This window comes from Harmonia axyridis, chromosome 1, assembly GCF_914767665.1.
Source record: "Harmonia axyridis chromosome 1, icHarAxyr1.1, whole genome shotgun sequence".
In the NCBI taxonomy this organism is placed as follows: domain Eukaryota; kingdom Metazoa; phylum Arthropoda; class Insecta; order Coleoptera; family Coccinellidae; genus Harmonia; species Harmonia axyridis.
The window spans coordinates 3,426,946-3,447,444 of record NC_059501.1 but is presented as its reverse complement, the minus strand read 5'-3'; the positions used below and the strand labels follow the sequence as shown (position 1 = coordinate 3,447,444).

Below are 20,499 nucleotides of genomic sequence, written 5' to 3'. Positions count from 1 at the left end.
TTCTTCGACAGAGATGGGAGAATTGGAACCGTAACAATTGAAAGTCAATTTAACTTTCTTGGTTCTCTTTGATCAATCTAATCGTTCTGTAATGACAACGGTCTGACTTCAGAATAAATTCGAAGTGAATTCTGGAACAATTGGAGTGAAACTCAAGGAGAAGGGGGTTAATGCAGATAGGACAGAATTCCGGAGAAGCATTTACTTGTTTTTCGATTAAGTTTGGAGGTGTTTTATTACCGTGACGTGAGTCGTTTGAGCTTAGCGACGATTCGAATGTTGAAGAATTTGAATATCTGGATTTTAGGGGTTGTGTAGAGTTCGTATTGTGAACTAGTTGGAGGTGAGAGAGTTTGTTCTCATTTTTTTCAACGTCATCGGAGTCGGCAAGAGGCAAGTTTTCATGTATTTGGTAACCTGAATCTAAGATGTTCAGAACTCAGTTGTTTTCTGCATACTTTGGTGCTGCTTATTTATAAAGGGTGTTTTTTTCAGAGCTATAGAACTTTAAATTGCAATAAAACAACGATGGATTATTCGATTGACATGAATTTTATTTATCCGCGTGATAATCTTGTGGCATTACATTTCAAATATGATTTCTCTAATTCTGTGGTTATTCCGTTCATTCTTCCACATCTTGTAGAACAAAATCGTGCGAGAATATATCAGAAACGCACAGTTTTCATGGTTATATTTTAATTTTCTATGTTGGTACTCCGAACTTTCCGCCACGGCTTTATCTGTCAATTCATCAATTTGCCTCAAAAAAATCAGATCTGCCAACCATCATTTTTCAATGCAAAAATCACTAAATGATATTTAGGGAAACATTTCATTAATTTCAATAAAAATGCAATGAATTAGAGAAAATAATGTATAATACTCGTACAGAAGGCTCATTCTACCACTCGTTCATTCCAAAACTCGCCACTTCCTGGCTCGTTTTTGAATTTTGAACTCGTGGAAGAATATCAATGCCTTCTGCACTTGTTTTATAAATAACTAATCTGGATTTTAGGGGTTGTGTAGAGTTCGAATTGTGAACTAGTTGGAGGTGAGAAAGTTTGTTCTCATTTTCTTCAACGTCATCGGAGTCAGCAAGAGGCAAGTTTTCATGTATTTTGTAACCTGAATCTAAGATGTTCAGAACTCAGTTGTTTTCTGCATACTTTGATGCTGCTTATTTATATAAGGTGTTTTTTTAGAGCTATAGAACTTTAAATTGCAATAAAACAACGATGGATTATTCAATTGACATGAATTTGATTTATCTGCAAGATAATCTTGTGGCATTACATTTTAAATATGATTTCAGGCATATGACCGCCACGGCTGGCTCGGAAGTAGTCCAATCTGGACGTCCAATTTTCGATGACTTTTTCCAACATTTGTGGCCGTATAACGGCAATAACACGGCAAATGTTGTCTTCCAAATGGTCAAGGGTTTGTGGCTTATCCGTTTAGACCAATGACTTTACATAGCCCCCCACAGGAAGTAGTCTAGCGGTGTTAAATCACAAGATCTTGGAGGCCAATTCACAGGTCCAAAACGTGAAATTAGGCGGTCACCAAACGTGTCTTTCAATAAATCGATTGTGGCACGAGCTGTGTGACATGTTGCGCCGTCTTGTTGGAACCACAGCTCCTGGACATCATGGTTGTTCAATTCAGGAATGAAAAAGTTAGTAATCATGGCTCTATACCGATCACCATTGACTGTAACGTTCTGGCCATCATCGTTTTTGAAGAAGTACGGACCAATGATTCCACCAGCCCATAAAGCGCACCAAACAGTCAGTTTTTCTGGATATAACGGTGTTTCGACATACACTTGAGGATTAGCTTACTTCTAATGCGGCAATTTTGTTTGTTGACGTAGCTATTCAACCAGAAGTGTGCTTCATCGCTAAACAAAATAAAACGGACGTAGTGCGCGATACGTATTCCGCACAGAACCATTATTTTCGAAATAAAATTGCACTATTTGCAAGCGTTGTTCAGGCATGAGTCTATTCATGATGAATTGCCAAACCAAACTGAGAATAAATCACTTGACAGCTATTAAATCGGTCGCAATCTTGAACAGTAATGCCAACTTGAAGTTATATACCTCGAAAAAACACACCCGTTACATAAATCAAAATGTAGTGTAACTAACCTCTAGTTGTCTAGTTTTTCACTGAGTATATTCGAAAATATACTGTTCTGAATCCGGAAATTATTGAACATTATTCAAAGGCCTCCAATTTAAACTGGAAAACATGAACTTTCAACGCCACTGAAACAGGGGGGTCCGTATTTCAAATTAAAAACCCGTTTCAACTAATTCAATTATATATGATAGGATTACAGAGCAGTTCAGTTTGGAAAGTGTGGATATATAAAGTAGGCCGCTATTGCATTAAAACGAATTACCCTGCTCGCAATCTGCTAGGGTTGAATTTATTCACCCCGGTAAAATGTAGATTGCAGGTAGAAGCCCTAGGAAAATATGGCGTTTAGATATTTTCGAACGAGGTTAAACCTATTTACTAGATACTATTTATTTTCGCGATTATCTATAATTCTGCAACTATTAGCTTGACGATAACACAACGCTGAATGGTGTCACTCAATGCACCTTATTTTCAAATATCCGCTTATACAGGGTGGTCCAGATTTTAGAGCAATAAGTTTGTCGTCGTATAGAACAGCTCTTTTCGTGAAGAAAAATCCTATAAACATATTAGGCCAATTGAAAAGTTTCCGGTCTGATGCACAGATGGTGGTGCTAGTATTAAATCCATATGATTTTTAGGTAATACCAACCTTCAAACGATACGTGTCAAAATTTGACAGCAGTCCGACTATTAGTTTGTGAGATATTGCGTTGTGAGCGTTGTTATTTGAAAAAAGATGGAAAAAAAGAATTTCATGTGCTGATAATATTGTTTTTTGAAGGTAAAAAATACAGTTGAAGCAAGATCTTGGCTTGATGAACAGTTTCAGGGGTCTGCACCAGTAAAATCAACTATCATTGATTGGTATGCTAAGTTTAAATTAGTGAAATGAGCACCGAAGACGGCGAACGCAGTGGACGCCCTAAAGAGGCTGTCATCGACGAAAAAATCAACAAAGTTCACAAAATAATTTTGAGTGAACGTAAAGTGAAGTTGATCGAGATAGCAGACATTGTGAAGATATCATCTGAAGGTGTACATCATATCATTCACGAATATTTGTACATGAGAAAGCTGTGTGCAAAATAGGTGCCGCGCTAGCTCACAATCGATCAAAAGCAACAACGTGTTAACGATTCTGAGCAGTGTTTGAAGCTGTTTGAGTGCAATAAACCTGAATTTTTGCGTCGATATGTGACAATGGATGGAACATGGCTCCATAATTTCACTTCGGAGTCCAATCGACAGTCAAATTAGTGGATTGCACTCGTTGAACCGAATCCAAAGTGAGGAAGAACACAACAGTCAGCTGGCAAAGTGATGGCATCAGTATTTTGGAAAGCGCAAGGTATGATATTCATTGATTACCTCCAAAAGCGCCAGACTATCAACAGCGATTATAATATAGTGATATTGGATCGTTTAAAGGATGAAATCGTTAAAAACGACCCCATTTGAAGAAAAAAATGTGCTGTTTCATCAAGACAATGTCCCGTGTTACAAATCAATGAAAACAATGGCAAAACTGCATACATTGGGCTTCGAATTGCATTTACAACTAGTTTTTTACAATGAAAGCCTCGAATTTCGGAAAGAAACGGCGGAATCAAAGTTGTACGCCTATGTTACTGGGACTCATATAACATAACCTAACATAACCTACTTTCCATTCAAAAGTCCTATTCATCAATTGAAACTTTTCCCTTTAACGATATTTTCAGTATAGGGGGATGTTGCCAAGTGGAAAAACAATCTGTTACCTGTGAAAATTCTGTTAATCAAGATATTTGCAGGGCGTTTGAATCTCCAATTTCGATTAGTGGCTAAATGGAGAGAGGCGTGCCAGCAACAGATGGAACAAGATTAATAATTTGCAGATTAATTGAAGAACCAGATTTCTCGTTATCGTCCAATTTCCATTCTGGATGTTATACTTCCAAAATATTCGATTTCCGAGTTTAATTTATTTTATCTGTGATTCGCATGCCCATATTTGGTAGTCGTTCGAACGTTTGGTTTGCTCTTACGATTATTGAAAAGTTATGGCGTCCACATCCAAATTGGGATATACTGGGTGGACCATGAGGTCTGCCGTCTCTTGGGGATCGTTCAAAGTGCATTAATATCAGTTAAAATTTCGTAATTGTCGCATTAATTAGTCTGACATTTCAATTTTGATGACTTCTGGTAATAAATCGAAAAACCACTGAATTCACCTGATTTAGCTCCGGTCTAAATATTTTTTCTTTCCGAATGGCAACTTGACAACTTGATCATCGTTTTCAGACTATTGAAGACAATCAAAGTCTACTAAAATAATTAAATCAGAATTACGGAAGGACACTACTCTTGTTATAGAACGCTCAATTTTTCTGTTCTCATTAACAGTTGAAACCATAGAAATATTGAGACTCTTAGGTGAAAAAAAGTTTTTGACCATTTTCTATTATTTATATTGATACGAATCATACGATGTTATATATTTTCGAAATAAGGAAAAATTGAGCTTTCAAAAAATGGCACAGAAATCTAGTGTCCTTATTTGAAAAAACATAACTTTGGGTCGTAGCTTCGTAATTAAAAACCCTTTTGAAAATACGAACACGCCACTGGATTCTACATAAAGAAGAGCCTGTTTAATGTTTTAATTTCAGAGCTCTATCATAAGTATTAGCGGAGAAATAAATGTTTTTCGATATCGCCATTTTTCCAATTTTCGCTTAAAACTCGAAAACAAAAGGAGGTGGCCAAAAATGAATACTACCCTTGTTAGTTTCTCAGAAAAAGAGACCGAGAATGGGGTATCAGATTTTGTCTATCTCCTCTGGTTTAAAAGTTGTAGTGCTAAAACATCGAAATTTGCCCACCCTGTACACATTAACAAAGAAAAGTAAAACGAGTTTTGGTTCATTTTCGTTCTTCGAGATTTTTATATCTTGGAAGCGTTGGGCAGGATAATAACCCTTAGTACCTCTATATCTAAGCTCTTGAGCAATACATACCAGAAAGACAACTTCTGTCCACATGTGATAGGAGCCTGTTGAATAGATCAGGTTTTCCCCATAAAAGAAGGAGTCCTGCTAGTGGAAGGAGAAAATGGAATGCAATTGAGTAACCCTGCCATTCTACTGGAGGTTGTGGAGGTCTCCTATCTCTCTCAGCTCTGGTGGTGGTTTCTGCAAAAAAAAACTGTTGTTAGAATCGAGTTTTCCAAGGAAAATGTTGGAGCAGAATTTTTGAGATCATTACTTGAGCAAGGAATACTTATATTTGTCTCTTTTGTTATTTTTAGTACTTTGTGAACTAAATATTTGATATTTGATGGAACAAATATCAACATTAGGAACTGAAATTACACTTTTCTACGTTTACGGAAAAATATATATTAAATGAAAACTTTTCAAGGATGTTTATCCACCGCGATTATCTATACACTCCTCAACACGTCTCAGCTTTGATGAAATAAGATGGTCTATTTCTTCTTTAGGGATGCTATTCCAAGCTACCTGTACTCATGTCTCAGAGACGCCAAAGTCCGTGGAAGCTGGGGTAAATTTCCCAGCATTCTACTGATGATGTCTCAAACATGCTCTATGGGTCACTTCGAAAAAGTTTAAATCTACTCTGGCAATATGAGATTGGGCATTATCTTGCTGAAATATTGGATTCTCTAGGTTAAGGTAAGGGAGAACATATGTCTCCACTATTTCTTGAGGTAACGCAGCACTATCATGTTACCCCGAATAAAGACTTAAGGAAACCTAATTGCATGTGCAATAGCACACCATACCATAACGCCTACTGTCCGGTGTACATGACGCTCAACATCCAACTGAGGTTCACGTTTTTCTTCTCGACGTCGTCTAACCCTTCTTCGGACATCAATTGCATCCGAGGAGAATAGAGATTCATCAGAAAATACTACCTGATGGTATTCCACATTCCAATGTTGACGTTCTCTGCACCACTGTAATCGATGCCGGCGATGCTCAACCCTCAGAAGTAACAGAAGATGGGGTCGATAATGCTGCAGTCCAAAAGACCTTATCCGGCGGTATCCGTTTGGACAGTTACAGGATGGCTTTGTTCTCCTTACCACTCATCAGCCAAAGATCGAGTTTTCTCAAATTGGTCTCTAATTGCCATAAGTCTTAGACGTCGATCTTGAACTTCATTTGTGCCCCTTCGACGTCCGGTGCCTACTCTTCTTCGTTGGGCATTATCAAACCACGATTTTCCAGTATCATTTTCTGTTAGATTTCTATGTTTGACTTGTTATCTTTCCTGAATGTTATTTTCGATCATGAAAATGAATATGATTATTATTGTTATAAATTGAATTGTTACTGTAAAATATTCAGAATTTTTTCCTAACCCCTCAAGAGCAGAAAATTATGGTTGCATAATTAGAACCATGTAGAACACCCTCCGAATTGTGATTGTGATGAATTCTCCAACATGTTTGCAAAACGATTAATCTCAAGTAAACACACTGAATCATGAAGGATTTGTAAAAAGACTTCCGACTCCTCATTTGTCATGAGTAAGACCTCCAAAATCCCATTAAAGCCTTTCCAAATACAGGGGGCCTGTTACTCTAAGTGAAAAGTACACAAAATTGTCATTGTCTCTTGGAAACCGGAATAATTTGTACGGATTTCGCGTATAAATACAGTTGGCTGTAGATTTTCACGAAACAAACGCAGAGCCATTATATAATGGCAACGCTCCTAAATCAACGTGGCCATTACTGGGGATCCCAAGCCAGTGGCGGAGGGTTCAATCGCTATTTGTTGGGTTATCACCATAGAGTTATAAAAATAGATAGATAGATAGTTTATTTCCAGATTATATAGAAAAGCTTATACATTAAAAGAAATAGCGTCAAAAACATACAAAGAAAATGAAACTTAATTTTCAGAATTGAAGTAATCGCTTATATTATATGGTTCAAGATTGGTTAACATATTTTTAACATCTCTTTTGAATTTGCTTAAACTATTACAACATAGATAGAAGAAGTATACGAAATTTTACATGTCCCCAATAAGGTTAGGTTAGGTTGTCAGATTGTGATATATTTTCAAATCCACAATTTTATTATATCGTTAGGAATGTATATTATATTGAATGAAATGTATTTATTTAAGTGATTCTCGATTAAATATAAAATTTGAATATTTGGAATACGATATTTTTCCTAATTGTCGAATTTATAATTAGCAGAATATTTATTATTTTTTGTATCTACCTGCTGAAATACAAGGTTTGGCAACTTTTGCTCTCCTAGTGTCATCGGTTGTGTTACGTCATTTGGCGCGGTTTGTTTTCTGATATATTTAGGTATTTATTTCAATATATTTTGAGTTAATTTGAAACGTTGATTCACCATGGGACATAAGAAGTGCGTTGTTTGTGGAGAAACTCGCGAATTGAGTGAAATATCGTATCACTGATAAGTTTTCATTTCCGCGTGCTTCATGTCAAATTTGATAGTTCATATTGGGGACCAAATTTGCTTACTGAAAATGACATGTTCCTTTTATCTGTGTTTATCACTCTGAGGATACCACCATGGAAATGAGGACTTTTACTTATACAGATGTTCCTTAATTGTAGGTACAAATGAAAATAAGAGATTCCTTTGATTATTTCAAGTCCTATAGACATGGGCCTGCAAATGCTTTGTTTTCGAAATAGGGGTTGTTTCTTGTAGTCCTACTTTTTTGTGATAATTAAACCAGTTTATCGAATCTTCGCTACATATTGGGTAAATAAGTAGTACCAAAACCTATGACTATTTTTTTCATCACAGCTTACTAACTGAATATTATAATTTGAGCTTTCCTGGAGATTACTAGAGAATTATTTGAATTTTTTTTTCGCGAAATCGGTAGCAGTTACTACAAAATTAGAAGAAACCAAAAAGTGTTGTACTGAACAAGAGTTTCTTTTTTCATTTTCTGAACTATATGTTGTCCACTACAAAAAGAAAATATGAATATCTATGCCAAATTTAAGTTGAATATCTTGTGAAGAGAAGGTGCTACGAGAAAAAAACCAGACTGCAATACTATGTATCTCGAAAACAAAGCGTTTGCGGGTGCATGTTTATGGGATTTTTTTTTTCATTTTCGTTTGTAACTTCAATTTAGGAACATATTGTATTTTACTTTTGTCTATATGTCCGATCCATTAATCTTTTGTGCTTGGACGATCCTGTCTACAAATAAACAGGAGAATAGACTTAGTGTGAATACGGGTTAATGAACTAAAATTATGGTATTTATGATGGGCGATTGTAATAATTATAGAATATTGCATTCGCAACAATTTTATTAACGTAAGATATGTATATTACCATATTCATCAGAAATATTGAGTAATCTTTCCGTTCACTGAATAACTTTGCAATTTTCAAAGTGCTTTGGATGCGGTCTGAAAGCTTTGCTTCTTTTGGTTCATTGTATCCTTTAATGTACTGAACTGTAATGATTCGAGGAAAAAATTAACCTAACACAATTTACCTGAAATAGTGCAGTACAAGGAACAATCTAAGTGTTAATATTTGTGAACTTTCTTGTATAGTAATTTCATTTTAACTTCTCTGGACTGCTTTATTATTAATTTAATTATTTATTTGTTTGATTCAATAAAAGGTGAAGGAATCAAGTTCGTAATATGATTAAATTTTATAATACTGACATTTTTGACAGCAGATTTGTTATTTTAACAGTGTCTAAGTAACACACGTCTGTTGAAACAATATTTTATTTTCAGACGATTTGAACTCTTATTACATATGACATTGCAACAAATTATAATTCATATAATTCATATTGAGAAATGTGTTACTAAAGTATTGTTTTTTTTTGTTTAAATAGTACATTTTTTCCTTATTTTTGTGCAAGTTGATGTTAATAATGAATTATTGTTTTTTATCTAATTTTTGTATCTGAAGGCATAGAATAAAGGTTATTTATTTTTTTATATGATAAAATTTTTATGGTCTTAAATGATTTAGGGTTGAAGAAATTTTCCCAAAAACGCACTTTGTTACAATTTTCGAATCTACACTGAGATTTCTCTAGCAAAAACAAACTCTTTCAGCGCTTGTTTCACCAGCTGATGATAAAGCCCCAAATAATTTTTTCACAACTTATCTAATGTGACAATTCACTCAATAACTCATTAGTTTGATTAGTAAAAAGCAATTTTTCCTTAAAAATTTGACTTTATTCGCCAACTATTCAAGGTACTTTTTTTTTAAGAGATTTCTACTTCTCTTAATCTCATTGAGGGTTTATAATGTTCATTTTTTAAAATGATCTTATTGTATTAACACCATCCTTATTAAATTATAGTACCTTTATTATATTTATGTTATCTGTCTTTTGCAGACAATATTTCTAAATGATTACAGTTAAAATTATTAGTTTATTGATTTCTTTTCATATATCTTGATGAAGTAGAGTTAACTAAATTCATTGTATTATGCTTTCAAAGCTTGCTTTTCGCGTGTTTCCTTCTTTAGTGATCTGATGTGAGATTAAAATGAAATTGATTTTTGAACATATTATCGTTACTTTTGAATGAAAATAATTTAAATTCAAACTAATCAAACTGCGACAAATTTATTCAGGAGACTTCATCTACAAGTGGTGAAATAGGCATCTGACCTCACCGGACATCCTTAAAAATTATTCTCAACTACGCCACTGGCAACAGAAGAGTGAAAAGGGGGGTTAGAAATGGGTCAGGGATAATTAGAAAAGTGTTATTATGATTCTCGTAAATCATACAAGGAAAACACGAGTATGAAGAGCAGAGATAGGTCAACAATGCCTGAGTATCCTGCTAAATAGAAACGAACACGAAGATCTGCTTCTGAATCCCCATCTTTACACTGCATGCGGAGAAAAATGAACAGGCACTTCCCCAATCTCGGTTGAACAGGGACACTACACTCTGCAAAAAGTAATGATAAGGTATTCTTTTGGATTACGACGAGAATATTCATTTGGAAAGTTGGTAGGGCTGTTGTGAATAGCTGACATATATCATGTTGTCATTTGTCGAAGTTTTCAAGTTTGTGCGCTGGTTCGTATTCATAAAATGATTCCAACCTCAAACCATTATTTTACAGGATTATTATTTTTAGAAGAATTTAATTGTGGAATTATTGAAAAAATAGAATTTCCTACGTTATCATTGAGTGGATAAAGCCCATTTATGAATTCGCCCTATATATTCATATCTGATTTTATTATCCTACAAGAATAGGTGTCATGCAAACAAAGAAAAACGAGATACTTTCAGAACTATATGTTTTGAGACAAAAAAAAAAGAGTCAGGATCGTTTGAGCTCTAGTTCTTTTCATTTAATGTCGTTTGAGCCATATTGAGCCAAAAATCAACAGTTTGCGAGATATACATTTGAGTTCTTGTGATTTTTATAAGATTTCTCACCTTACTTCTTTTTTTCTACATTTATTATAATTTTGGTTTTTTTCGGTAGCCAGCGAGAAGTCCGGATCTAACACCGTGAGAATAGTCGAAGCGAGAAGTTTGATAGTAAATTTCAGGCGGCAAGTAATAACCGAAGAAATAAGAAAAAAGGCACGTGCTTGTAAAGGGTGTTTTTTTTCGAGGTATATAACTTTAAGTTGGCATTAATGTTCAAGATGGCGACCGATTTAACAGCTGTCAAGTGATTTCTTCTCAGTTTGGTTTGGCAATTCATCATGAATAGACTCACGCCTGAGCAACGCTTGCAAATAGTGCAATTTTATTCCGAAAATAATGGTTCTGTGCGGAATACGTTTCGCGCACTACGTCCAGTTTATTATGTTCAGCGATGAAGCGCACTTCTGGTTGAATGGCCACGTCAACAAAAAAAAACTGCAGCATTTGGAGTGAAGCTAATCCTCAAGTGTATGTCGAAACACCGTTACATCCAGAAAAACCGACTATTTGGTGCGCTTTATGGGCTAGTGGAATCATTGGTCCGTACTTCTTCAAAAACGATGATGGCCAGAACGTTACAGTCAATGGAGATCGGTATAGAGCCATGATTACTAACTTTTTCATTCCTGAATTGAACAACCATGATGTCCAGGAGCTGTGGTTCCAACAAGACGGCGAAACATGTCACACAGCTCGTGCCACAATCGATTTATTGAAAGACACGTTTGGTGACCGCCTAATTTCACGTTTTTGACCTGTGAATTGGCCTCCAAGATCTTGTGATTTAACTCCGCTAGACTACTTTCTGTGGTGCTATGTAAAGTCATTGATGCGGATAAGCCACAAACCCTTGACCACTTGGAAGACAAAATTCGCCGTGTTATTGTCGATATACGGCCACAAATGTTGGAAAAACTCATCGAAAATTGGACGTTCAGATTGGACTACATCCGAGCATATGCCAGAAATCATATTTAAAATGTAATGCCACAAGATTATCTTGCGGATAAATAAAATTCATGTCAATCGAATAATCCATCGTTGGTTTATTGCAATTTAAAATTCTATAGCTCTAAAAAAACACCCTTTATAAGGAATGGTGGAGATCATTTCAAGCATAACTTGTGAATACATATTCTACTGAAATTTTGAGTTCAATTGAAATAGAAAAATATTTAATTCATTAGATACTTTCTTTTCTTTTATTCTTTCCCATTTCAAATCAAAATCTGCTGAACTGAAACTAGTACCTGAATTATATATGTATAACGAAAACTTTTTTAGGAAATGAAGAAGGAATTTGGAAAGTTTTTTGAATAATTTTGTCATACATAAATTGTGGAATCCCAAAGTTGCAGGCAAATTCATATTGGAAATTTACTATTCTTTTCTTCATCTACCAACTTTGAAATCATAATATTTCTTATTCAACATCTTAACAGCATAGTTTTGCTTTTTTTATACATATCATGTCCTTGTCTGATGAAAATAATCCAAAATTCAAATCAAACTTGATCAACATAGAAAAAATGGACGAACAATTAAGAAAGGTCAGAAATTTCTTTAAAACACAAGAACTCAAGTATCTCGATTTTCGGTTATCAATAAATATGGCTCAATCGACAACAAATAAGTGATACCAACACCTCTTTCAAGGTTCACTTCTATATGGAAACACCCTGTATACCATTGAAAGAGGTGATTCTTCGAGAATCTCTCAATTGTAGTATCTAGTATATGGATTTTGATTTTAACTATAATTTCTCATTTTGATACAATTTCTATTTGAAAATTAGCAATTTTACGTTTTTTGGCTCATGATTGCCAATTCTGAATTAAATTTAGAGTTACTAATAGAGGGCAATAGTTGCTTTTACACTAAATTGTGTTCAGTTCACAAAAAAAATTTTTTTTTCAAATTATGAAAAATTAGATAAAATTGTTAAATTCTACAAAAAGGTTACTCTTCTTCTTCATCAGTTAATGGAATCACTAAAAATTACTGATCTGAAAGCCTTGTATACCCTCAATTGAAAATACGCCCAAAAACATCATCTTTTTTCAACTATATGTATAAAACGTGTTCAGGAATATCTTCCATAAAAATGAAATTCTCTGTTGTTCGTCTAATAAAATTGCATAAATCATCATTTATGCAATTCCATTCGGCTCAACAAATGGTGCATTGTGCTCCGTCACATTTCATCGATTTTATGTTTTTTCTTTTAATTCCTCAAACAATAGTACACCGTGAATATAATAGGAATAACTGATCGGAGACTCTCGGTAATGTAGCAACCGGAAGAGATTTTCTTTCAACAGATTGGCTGAATTCTTTCGCAAATCTGTATGATTACAATCTGAGAAAACTCAATAGTGAATTCCTGCGATTTCATATTGAACATTTTTATGATGCACAGTGGGTAGGTTTTGTTATGTTGAGATATTTGACGGATATTTTTTAATTTTCTTCATCTAGCTTGAGGTCTTCCTTGTTCACCTTATAGCCTGTCATTTGAAAAAGCCCTGCTAAACATTTCCAAATTTTTTACGAAAATTGTGGAGCTAATATTTTTTCTTTTCGTGGAACTTTTGTAGAAAACATTTTTTTGTACCTCTTTTAGTAACAAAGTTAAAGGGGGGTTCAAATTATGGTGAAAAACACGGTACATAGAAGAAACCATTAAACATTTGGTGAATACTTAATGAAGACGTGAATTTATGAATTCCATGGTGGTCCCAAGCTACCCATTCAATTTCAGATTCTTTGTCATAATGGGTCCCTAATTTCAAATTAATTCAATGGAAACTATTACATTTATTACTCCTTTCTGGTACTTTTCTTTTTTTCTGTGTTTTTTCACTGTGTGGGGAAGTTACTTAACATGCGTGTAGAGATGCAGTGAAAGCGCACGTTTGTAGAAAAATATTTATTTCCGAAGCTTTCTTGAAGTGGAAACTAACAAAGTATCAATTGTTGAAAAACCAAATTATTGGTTTTGTGGCTTGCATGTTTTATTGATGTGAAACAAGTGTCTCTTTGGAAACCATCTCACTGAAAGTAGCACAAGGGAAATATAAGTCAAATAAAATAGTGTCCAGTATCAGAGAGAAGTAGTAAGGAACATTTCAAAGGCGACTAATATGTTACAGATCCTGTCACACCTTTGTGAACCATTACTATATTAAAAGCAATAATCAATAATGATGTGATATAGGAATGAAAGTTTTTTATTGCATCCTGTAAGGTGCTTAACTATCATACTCCCAAAAAGAAATGTTGTGTCAAGGATTTAAACATTAGAGGGAACAACCATTCCTTGTTAAAATTGGACACTTTTATTTAGAAATACACTGCTCAACAATTGATAGGTATCACTTACTTGTTCTAAATTTATTTCTGAAATATTCGCTCCAAGATTATAAATTTAGTCAGATATCAGAGTATTTTCAGTTGATAATATGGTTCACTTGAGAAAAGAATGAAAAACTGGAAAGTTGGAGAGAAAAAAAGACTTTATTAGGAACACTCAAAATTCTGTGTTTGAATAACATAAAAATGTTATGATGAAACCATAAGAAGGCTGAAGTTTCGGTTAAGCTAGTACCTAGTTGGTCCCCCACGAGCTCGTCTCAAGCATTCTACCCTACGAGGCATACTTTCGATCAAACGATTTATAAAATTTTGGGGCAAATTCGTCCAAATCTGAGACCAGACATGTTCGATGCAATTCATGTCTGGAGAGCGAGCTGGCCAGTCCATCCTATCAATAGCATGAGTTTCTAGCGCTTCATTTACCAGACGACTACGGTGTGGACGGGCATTATCGTCAATTAAAATGAAATTCTCGCCCACGGCAGCCGCAAACGGAACAATTATGGGTTCAATAATCATATCGTGATATCTCTGGCTGGTCATGGTGGTGTTCTGCAGAACAACCAACTCTGTGCGTTGGTTCAAATAAATGCCTCCCCATACACATATAGAACCTCCGCCAAAAGCTGTTGTGGGTACCATAAACTGTTCTGCATACCTTCGACCTCTTTCCCTCCAAGCAAGAATACGTCCATCGGAGTTGACCAAACGAAATCTAGACTCATCCGTAAATAAACATCGGCTCCAATCTTCAAGTGTCCAATTGCGGTGCTCCTCAGCCCATTGCCGTCGATGAACCCGGTGTTCAAATGGGGATGTTGTGCCCTCCTACGTGCTCTCAAACCACGAACATGTGATCGTCGTCTTACAGTCTGGTTCGAAATTAGAACTCCTGTTGCAACTCTCAGTGATCTATTGAGCCGCGACGCCGGGTAAGTGGGATTTCTCCTAGCATTGAGGATCAAAAGACGATCTTGGGCAGCTGCCGACCTACCCCATGAACATAAGCTACTGAGTCGTTTTGGATGAACCTATTCCAAGCCCGACTCACGACACTTCGCGAAACATTCAACCGCCGGGACACTTCTCGCTGGGACAAACCTTCCTGTATCCACCTTATGATTTGGTCCAGTTGCACAGGAACCAAACGTCTTCTCGGCATGACTGTTAAGTTGATATTGTTCTCATTTCTTCAATTATTGTCACCTTATGTGTTTGAACGAGAGAAAAAAACAGATTTAATAACAAATACCACATTGCTTTTCACTCCACCTGTAACAGCCTACAGATAATAATCGATTTTGTGAACAAGAGCCGATGAATTGAGGAAGACTTTGATATAATCAACTCAAAACATCTTCCTTTTTCCTTAGAGAACATATAATGTACAGATATTCACGAGATAACTTGAAAAAAATACAAATGAAGAGAAGTTCATAATAATAATAATAATAATAATAATCTTTATTGGTCCCTCAAGACACCTAAGTGTATGGGACAAGTCAAATACAAATATATATATATACATTTCAATTTACATCAACTATATGGGGACAATCCTGGTGAAATTCCTGTACAGAGTAATAACACTTAGATAACAATGTAATTCTCACCTTGCTCTTAAACGCTAAGAAGTTGAGAGATTTCAGAAATTTAGGAAGAGAATTATACATTTTTATGCACTGATACATTGGGGACTTTTCAAACTTTTGAGTTCTGTGTTTGGGCACAAGTAAAATATCTTGGTTCCTAGTTCCATATTCATGGTTATTTGACAATCTGGTCCACCTTTTTTCATTTTCTTTTGCATACAGCAAACATTTAAATATGTAAATACATGGCAGAGATAAAATATTATTTGCGATCAAAGTTGGCCTACAGGATGTACGAGAAGATAAGTTGAAAATTCGACGAATGATGCGTTTCTGAGCGATGAAAGCTCTATTGATGTCGGCACAGTTACCCCAGAGTATGATGTTGTAGGAAAGTAAACTATAAACAGTGCTATAATAGACCTGAATCAATGAGCTGAGTGGTAGCATATCCCTTACTCTACTGATGGCAAAAAATGAGCTATTGAGTTTTTTACAGAGCATAACAATATGCGTGGACCAGCTAAGGGTCCTATCGATATATACACCCAAGAATTTACAGCTCACAGCAGATTTTATCAAGAAGTTAGAATGATAAATTTCCAAAGTGTCAACAGGATTATTTTTGATACCGAAGTGAATACAAACTGTTTTATTAACATTCACTATCACTCTATTCGACCGGCACCAAGCAACGAACTGGCGTATAATCGCCTCGCACGCGTTACGAAGCTCCTCAGCAGTCTCCGCTGAGACCACAACGGAGGTGTCATCGGCAAAGAGAACCACCAAAAATAGAGCCAAGTGGATGGGCAAGTCGTTTATGAACAACAAGAACAATAGTGGTCCCAGCACGGAGCCCTGAGGAACTCCACAATCGATTTTAAATTTAGTCGAATAAGTGGAACCAACCTTAACACGCATAGTTCTCTGATGGAGATAGCTACGTAACCAATCAAGAAATATTCCCCTGAATCCCAAGCTGTAACATTTATTCAAAATGAATTCAAAAGAAAGCGTGTCGAAGGCACAAGACAAATCAAAAAACAATCCAGCTACATGTAAATTGCGATCCAAACACCCATACACGGACTCAATGAAATCTAGTGCAGCCGTTTGAGTTGACCGTCCACTAGTGAAGCCGTGTTGAGCTGGATTTAGTATTTTGTATTTATTTAAAAATTTAAACATTCTTGTAAATACGATTCTTTCGAAAACTTTTGACAAAACACTTATGATTGAAATGGGACGATAGTTGGTGATCTCATCCAGGTTGCCGCCCTTGTGTATCGGGATTACTATGGACTCCCTGAGAGTATTAGGAAATTTACCTGTTGATAAAGAAAGGTTAACGACATGGGCAAAGTGCTCGCTTATGGTTTCGGAGATGCTTTTCACTATTTTAGTTGAGATGGAATGTAAACCTACGCAATTTTTATTTTTTAGATTCTTAATTGCATCAAGAACCTCTAACTTAGTTACCGGATAAAAGTAAAAAGTATTATCAACCAAAGATGCTGTGGTACAAGAAATGGACAAATTGTCGCCATAACAACTCTTCAACTTAGATTTTGCCATTGAGGTGAAGTGGCTAGCAAATATGTTAAAAAGCACCGAAGGACTATCGTATTTCACACCATCTAAAATGATACTAACTGGGTGATGTGCCCTCGTTTTCCTACATGTAAACTTATTAACAATATTCCACAGAGTTTTATTCTTATTATCAGATTTATCAATTTTTGAACTGTAATAATTGATTTTAGTCTCATTTATTAGTGAATTGTGCTGTAGTTTTGCATTTTTATATTTGAATAAAGTGGACGGTGAACGTACGACTGAATGAAGCCAATATAAATTGGTCAAATTCTGTTTACTCTGCCTGATCTCAGATGTTATCCAATTTTTTCGAGAATAAGTTGCAAAAATATGTTTGACAGGACAACACACTTCCATAAGTGATGCCTAGCAATTGTTGATCAGTGTAGTTTACTTATAAAGGTGAGCTGTATATAAATGTATAAAGTGAAGACTGAATCACCCAAATATTTGTATAATACTCACTTGAAATCAGTTATAAATTCATATAGGTACGAAGTTTCTATTTTCATACTTCCAGAAGAGGAGAGTAAATAGATCAAGTGCATTAATCAACATAAGATAAGCTTGTCAGATGTGGATGAGTGAGTAAATTACAGTTGTTTATTTAGCTCTATCACATTAACAGTTCCTCTCGTAGAAATCGAAATGATTTTTTTATGGTAATAATGAAGTTATAAGAACGGAATTGAGCGAAGATTGCATATCATTAAGATCTAATTACCAACATGAGTTTCTCCAACAAATTTTCATTTCTAATCTGAACACTGCCCGTTTATAGGTGAGAGTTGGTTGTTTTGTATTAAACACTAGGTATACTTATCGGTATTGGCGCGAGAGTAGAACGTTTCATGCTCTGAATATCACAAGAATTTATTTCAAACACTTTTGTACCTTCTTTTTCTTTCATATCGGTTGAAATCGCATCACAAGTACTGAAATGAACTGTATATCGATTTGTAGATCTAGGCGTTTTTGTAGATTAACCTGATAAAACTGGAATAATAGGAGATATAGTACGTCAACATTTGCGAATATGAAAACAATAAATGTAGACATTGTTATGACTCAAAATGATTGAGATCACGTTCTTGATAATCAAGATAGGTACCGGGTTTTTCAATCTAATTTGACCCCCCTTTTTCAATATAAGAGATACAAAAAAATGTTTTCTACAAAAGTTTCACGAAATCCACTAGTGGTTTTTAAAATAATTTCACAAAACGAAATATATATAGAGTGGGCAACATATTGATAGCAACTTCATTTTATCAAATGAAACACCCTGTATATTTTTCTATATTTGACTAGCTCTTTTTCCCTTGATTTCGAATATATACCATATGTTTGGCCTATCTCCCTTATTCTGAGTACCACAGAGTTTCAAATTTTAAGGACCACCTGGCAAGCTAAGTAATCAGTTTTCAAGTGGAAGGCTGCGATATATCAAAATGCCTTTTTTGAGTTATCTCGTTGGCAACGATATGACATACGCTTTTCATTATAAATTGGAATTGAATGATTTGGATGCAATTCCATATATTCTCTCCTTGTAGCTTTCTTACTTTGTTGTTTTCCACATAAAGCGAAAATATTTCAAATTTTTCCGCTACTGTGTAGTGTTTTATTCAATGACAAACGTATGTTATATATCGTTGCCAACGAGATCATTCAAAAAAGGGCATTCTGAATCATCGCAGCCTTCCAATTGAAAACTGATTACTTAGCTTGCCAGGTGGTTTTTAAAATTTGAAACTCTGTGGTACTCAGAATAAGAAAGATAGGCCAAACCTATGTTATATATTCGAAATCAGGGGAAAAAGAGCTAGTCAAATATAGAAAAATATATAGGGTGTTTCATTTGATAAAATGAAGTTGCTATCAATATGTTGCCCACTCTATATATAATCAGCACTTGCGGTCTAATGAAGAAGTATAAAATTTGATAAATTCGTGGATCGCTTCAAAAGATGGCCAATACTTTCAACGCGGGGGAATTTGTACGCTGCCTGAAAGAGGGGACAAAGTAGCGGCCAGCGATGGGCAATACTTTGAATCATAAAATTATAACCTTTTTTTTTACAATAAATCCTCAAATTTATAATATAATAATATAATTCCTTTTTTTTGAGAATCATGTGATTTTTTTAACTGGCACATTTTTTTTATACATTTTTTTAACATTTCCCAAGTAGTTTTCAGGGAAATAATATATTTGTACTAAGCTGATAGTTTATGTTCATTATCAATTATTAATTGTGAATTTTTTTTTTTTAGTGAATCATTGTTATTGGAGTATTCTTGTAAGTATTTCAGTTTATATTCATCAAAAAATTTATAAACCAAAAATTGAAACGGTTAAAATAGAACAACACCCACTAACATCCAAACATGGCCGCCATGACTTTTCAAAACCATATCAACCCTTACTCGTAAACTTCCCCGTATTTGCGTTTCCTCTTCCAGATAAGCCCCGACAAGTTTGGGCACCCCCCCTCCCTTAAAATAAATTCGGGATTTGCAGAATCAATCAGTACGCCCCAGCCGAAACGAATTCTGTAATCAGTTTTGCCAATCTGCCGGCGGGAAACTCCACTTTAGTCCTTTGCGAACCCCACCGGAGTTTAGGGGGATTCCCCGCCGACATCAAAGTGGCTTTAAGAGGCCAATCAATCTGAACTTTCCGCTGAGCAATTTGCGGCGATAGTGAGAGATGTTCCGCCAAATTCTTCCTGTAATTAGGTGATTTTTCTCTGCTGCTGGAAGGACTCCGGTGCCTGGAACCACGCACGGAGGGGAGGGGGTAATCGATGAGGGATGTGTTGAACGATCAAAGGGGGACACCCTTTGATTTGGGGAGATAACAGAAAAGGGGGGAGGTGTGGAAGGAAGGGACACGGTGCAGAAATTATACAGGGTGTTCTTAAATTGGAGGTACGAACGAAGAATATAGATTCCTATAATCATTTTAAGAAAAAACTCCTAAAAATATTGGCCCGCAAACGCTTCCTAAATGAGATATGCACCAAGTGGATGGAACGTTCATTAAAATTCAATGCCGTCATTAAAATTTAATTCCACCTAGGGATTCATAGAGCCAAGTAGCTTGACATTTTAACCAACTACTTGACTTGAAAATCAATAAACAAGCAATAAGTAGTCGGGTGTACCACAAGGATCTATAATAGGCCTCATAATAATATTCTTGATCCAGATATCCCAGAAACGATGAGCAAGATAGCTCTGTCCTCAGTTGACACTGCGATCTACTTTTCCAACCTTGTGATACGAAAGAACTCATAAT

At 35.3% G+C, this 20,499-nt stretch overlaps 1 protein-coding gene across 4 annotated transcripts in view; it reads right to left on the bottom strand.

The window, feature by feature from the left end:
• LOC123684632 overlaps nucleotides 1-20,499 on the bottom strand; it is a 36,312-nt gene that overhangs the window by 4,588 nt on the left and 11,225 nt on the right. For 2 of the 4 annotated variants that reach the window (XM_045623965.1, XM_045623957.1), the window contains exon 2: nucleotides 5,165-5,338. In XM_045623965.1, the coding sequence (XP_045479921.1) occupies nucleotides 5,165-5,338 (174 nt within the window). Of the gene's footprint in view, nucleotides 1-5,164; nucleotides 5,339-17,919; nucleotides 18,062-18,089; nucleotides 18,202-20,499 lie in introns of those variants that run through there. The other 2 variants (XM_045623972.1, XM_045623981.1) reach the window with 2 other exon arrangements.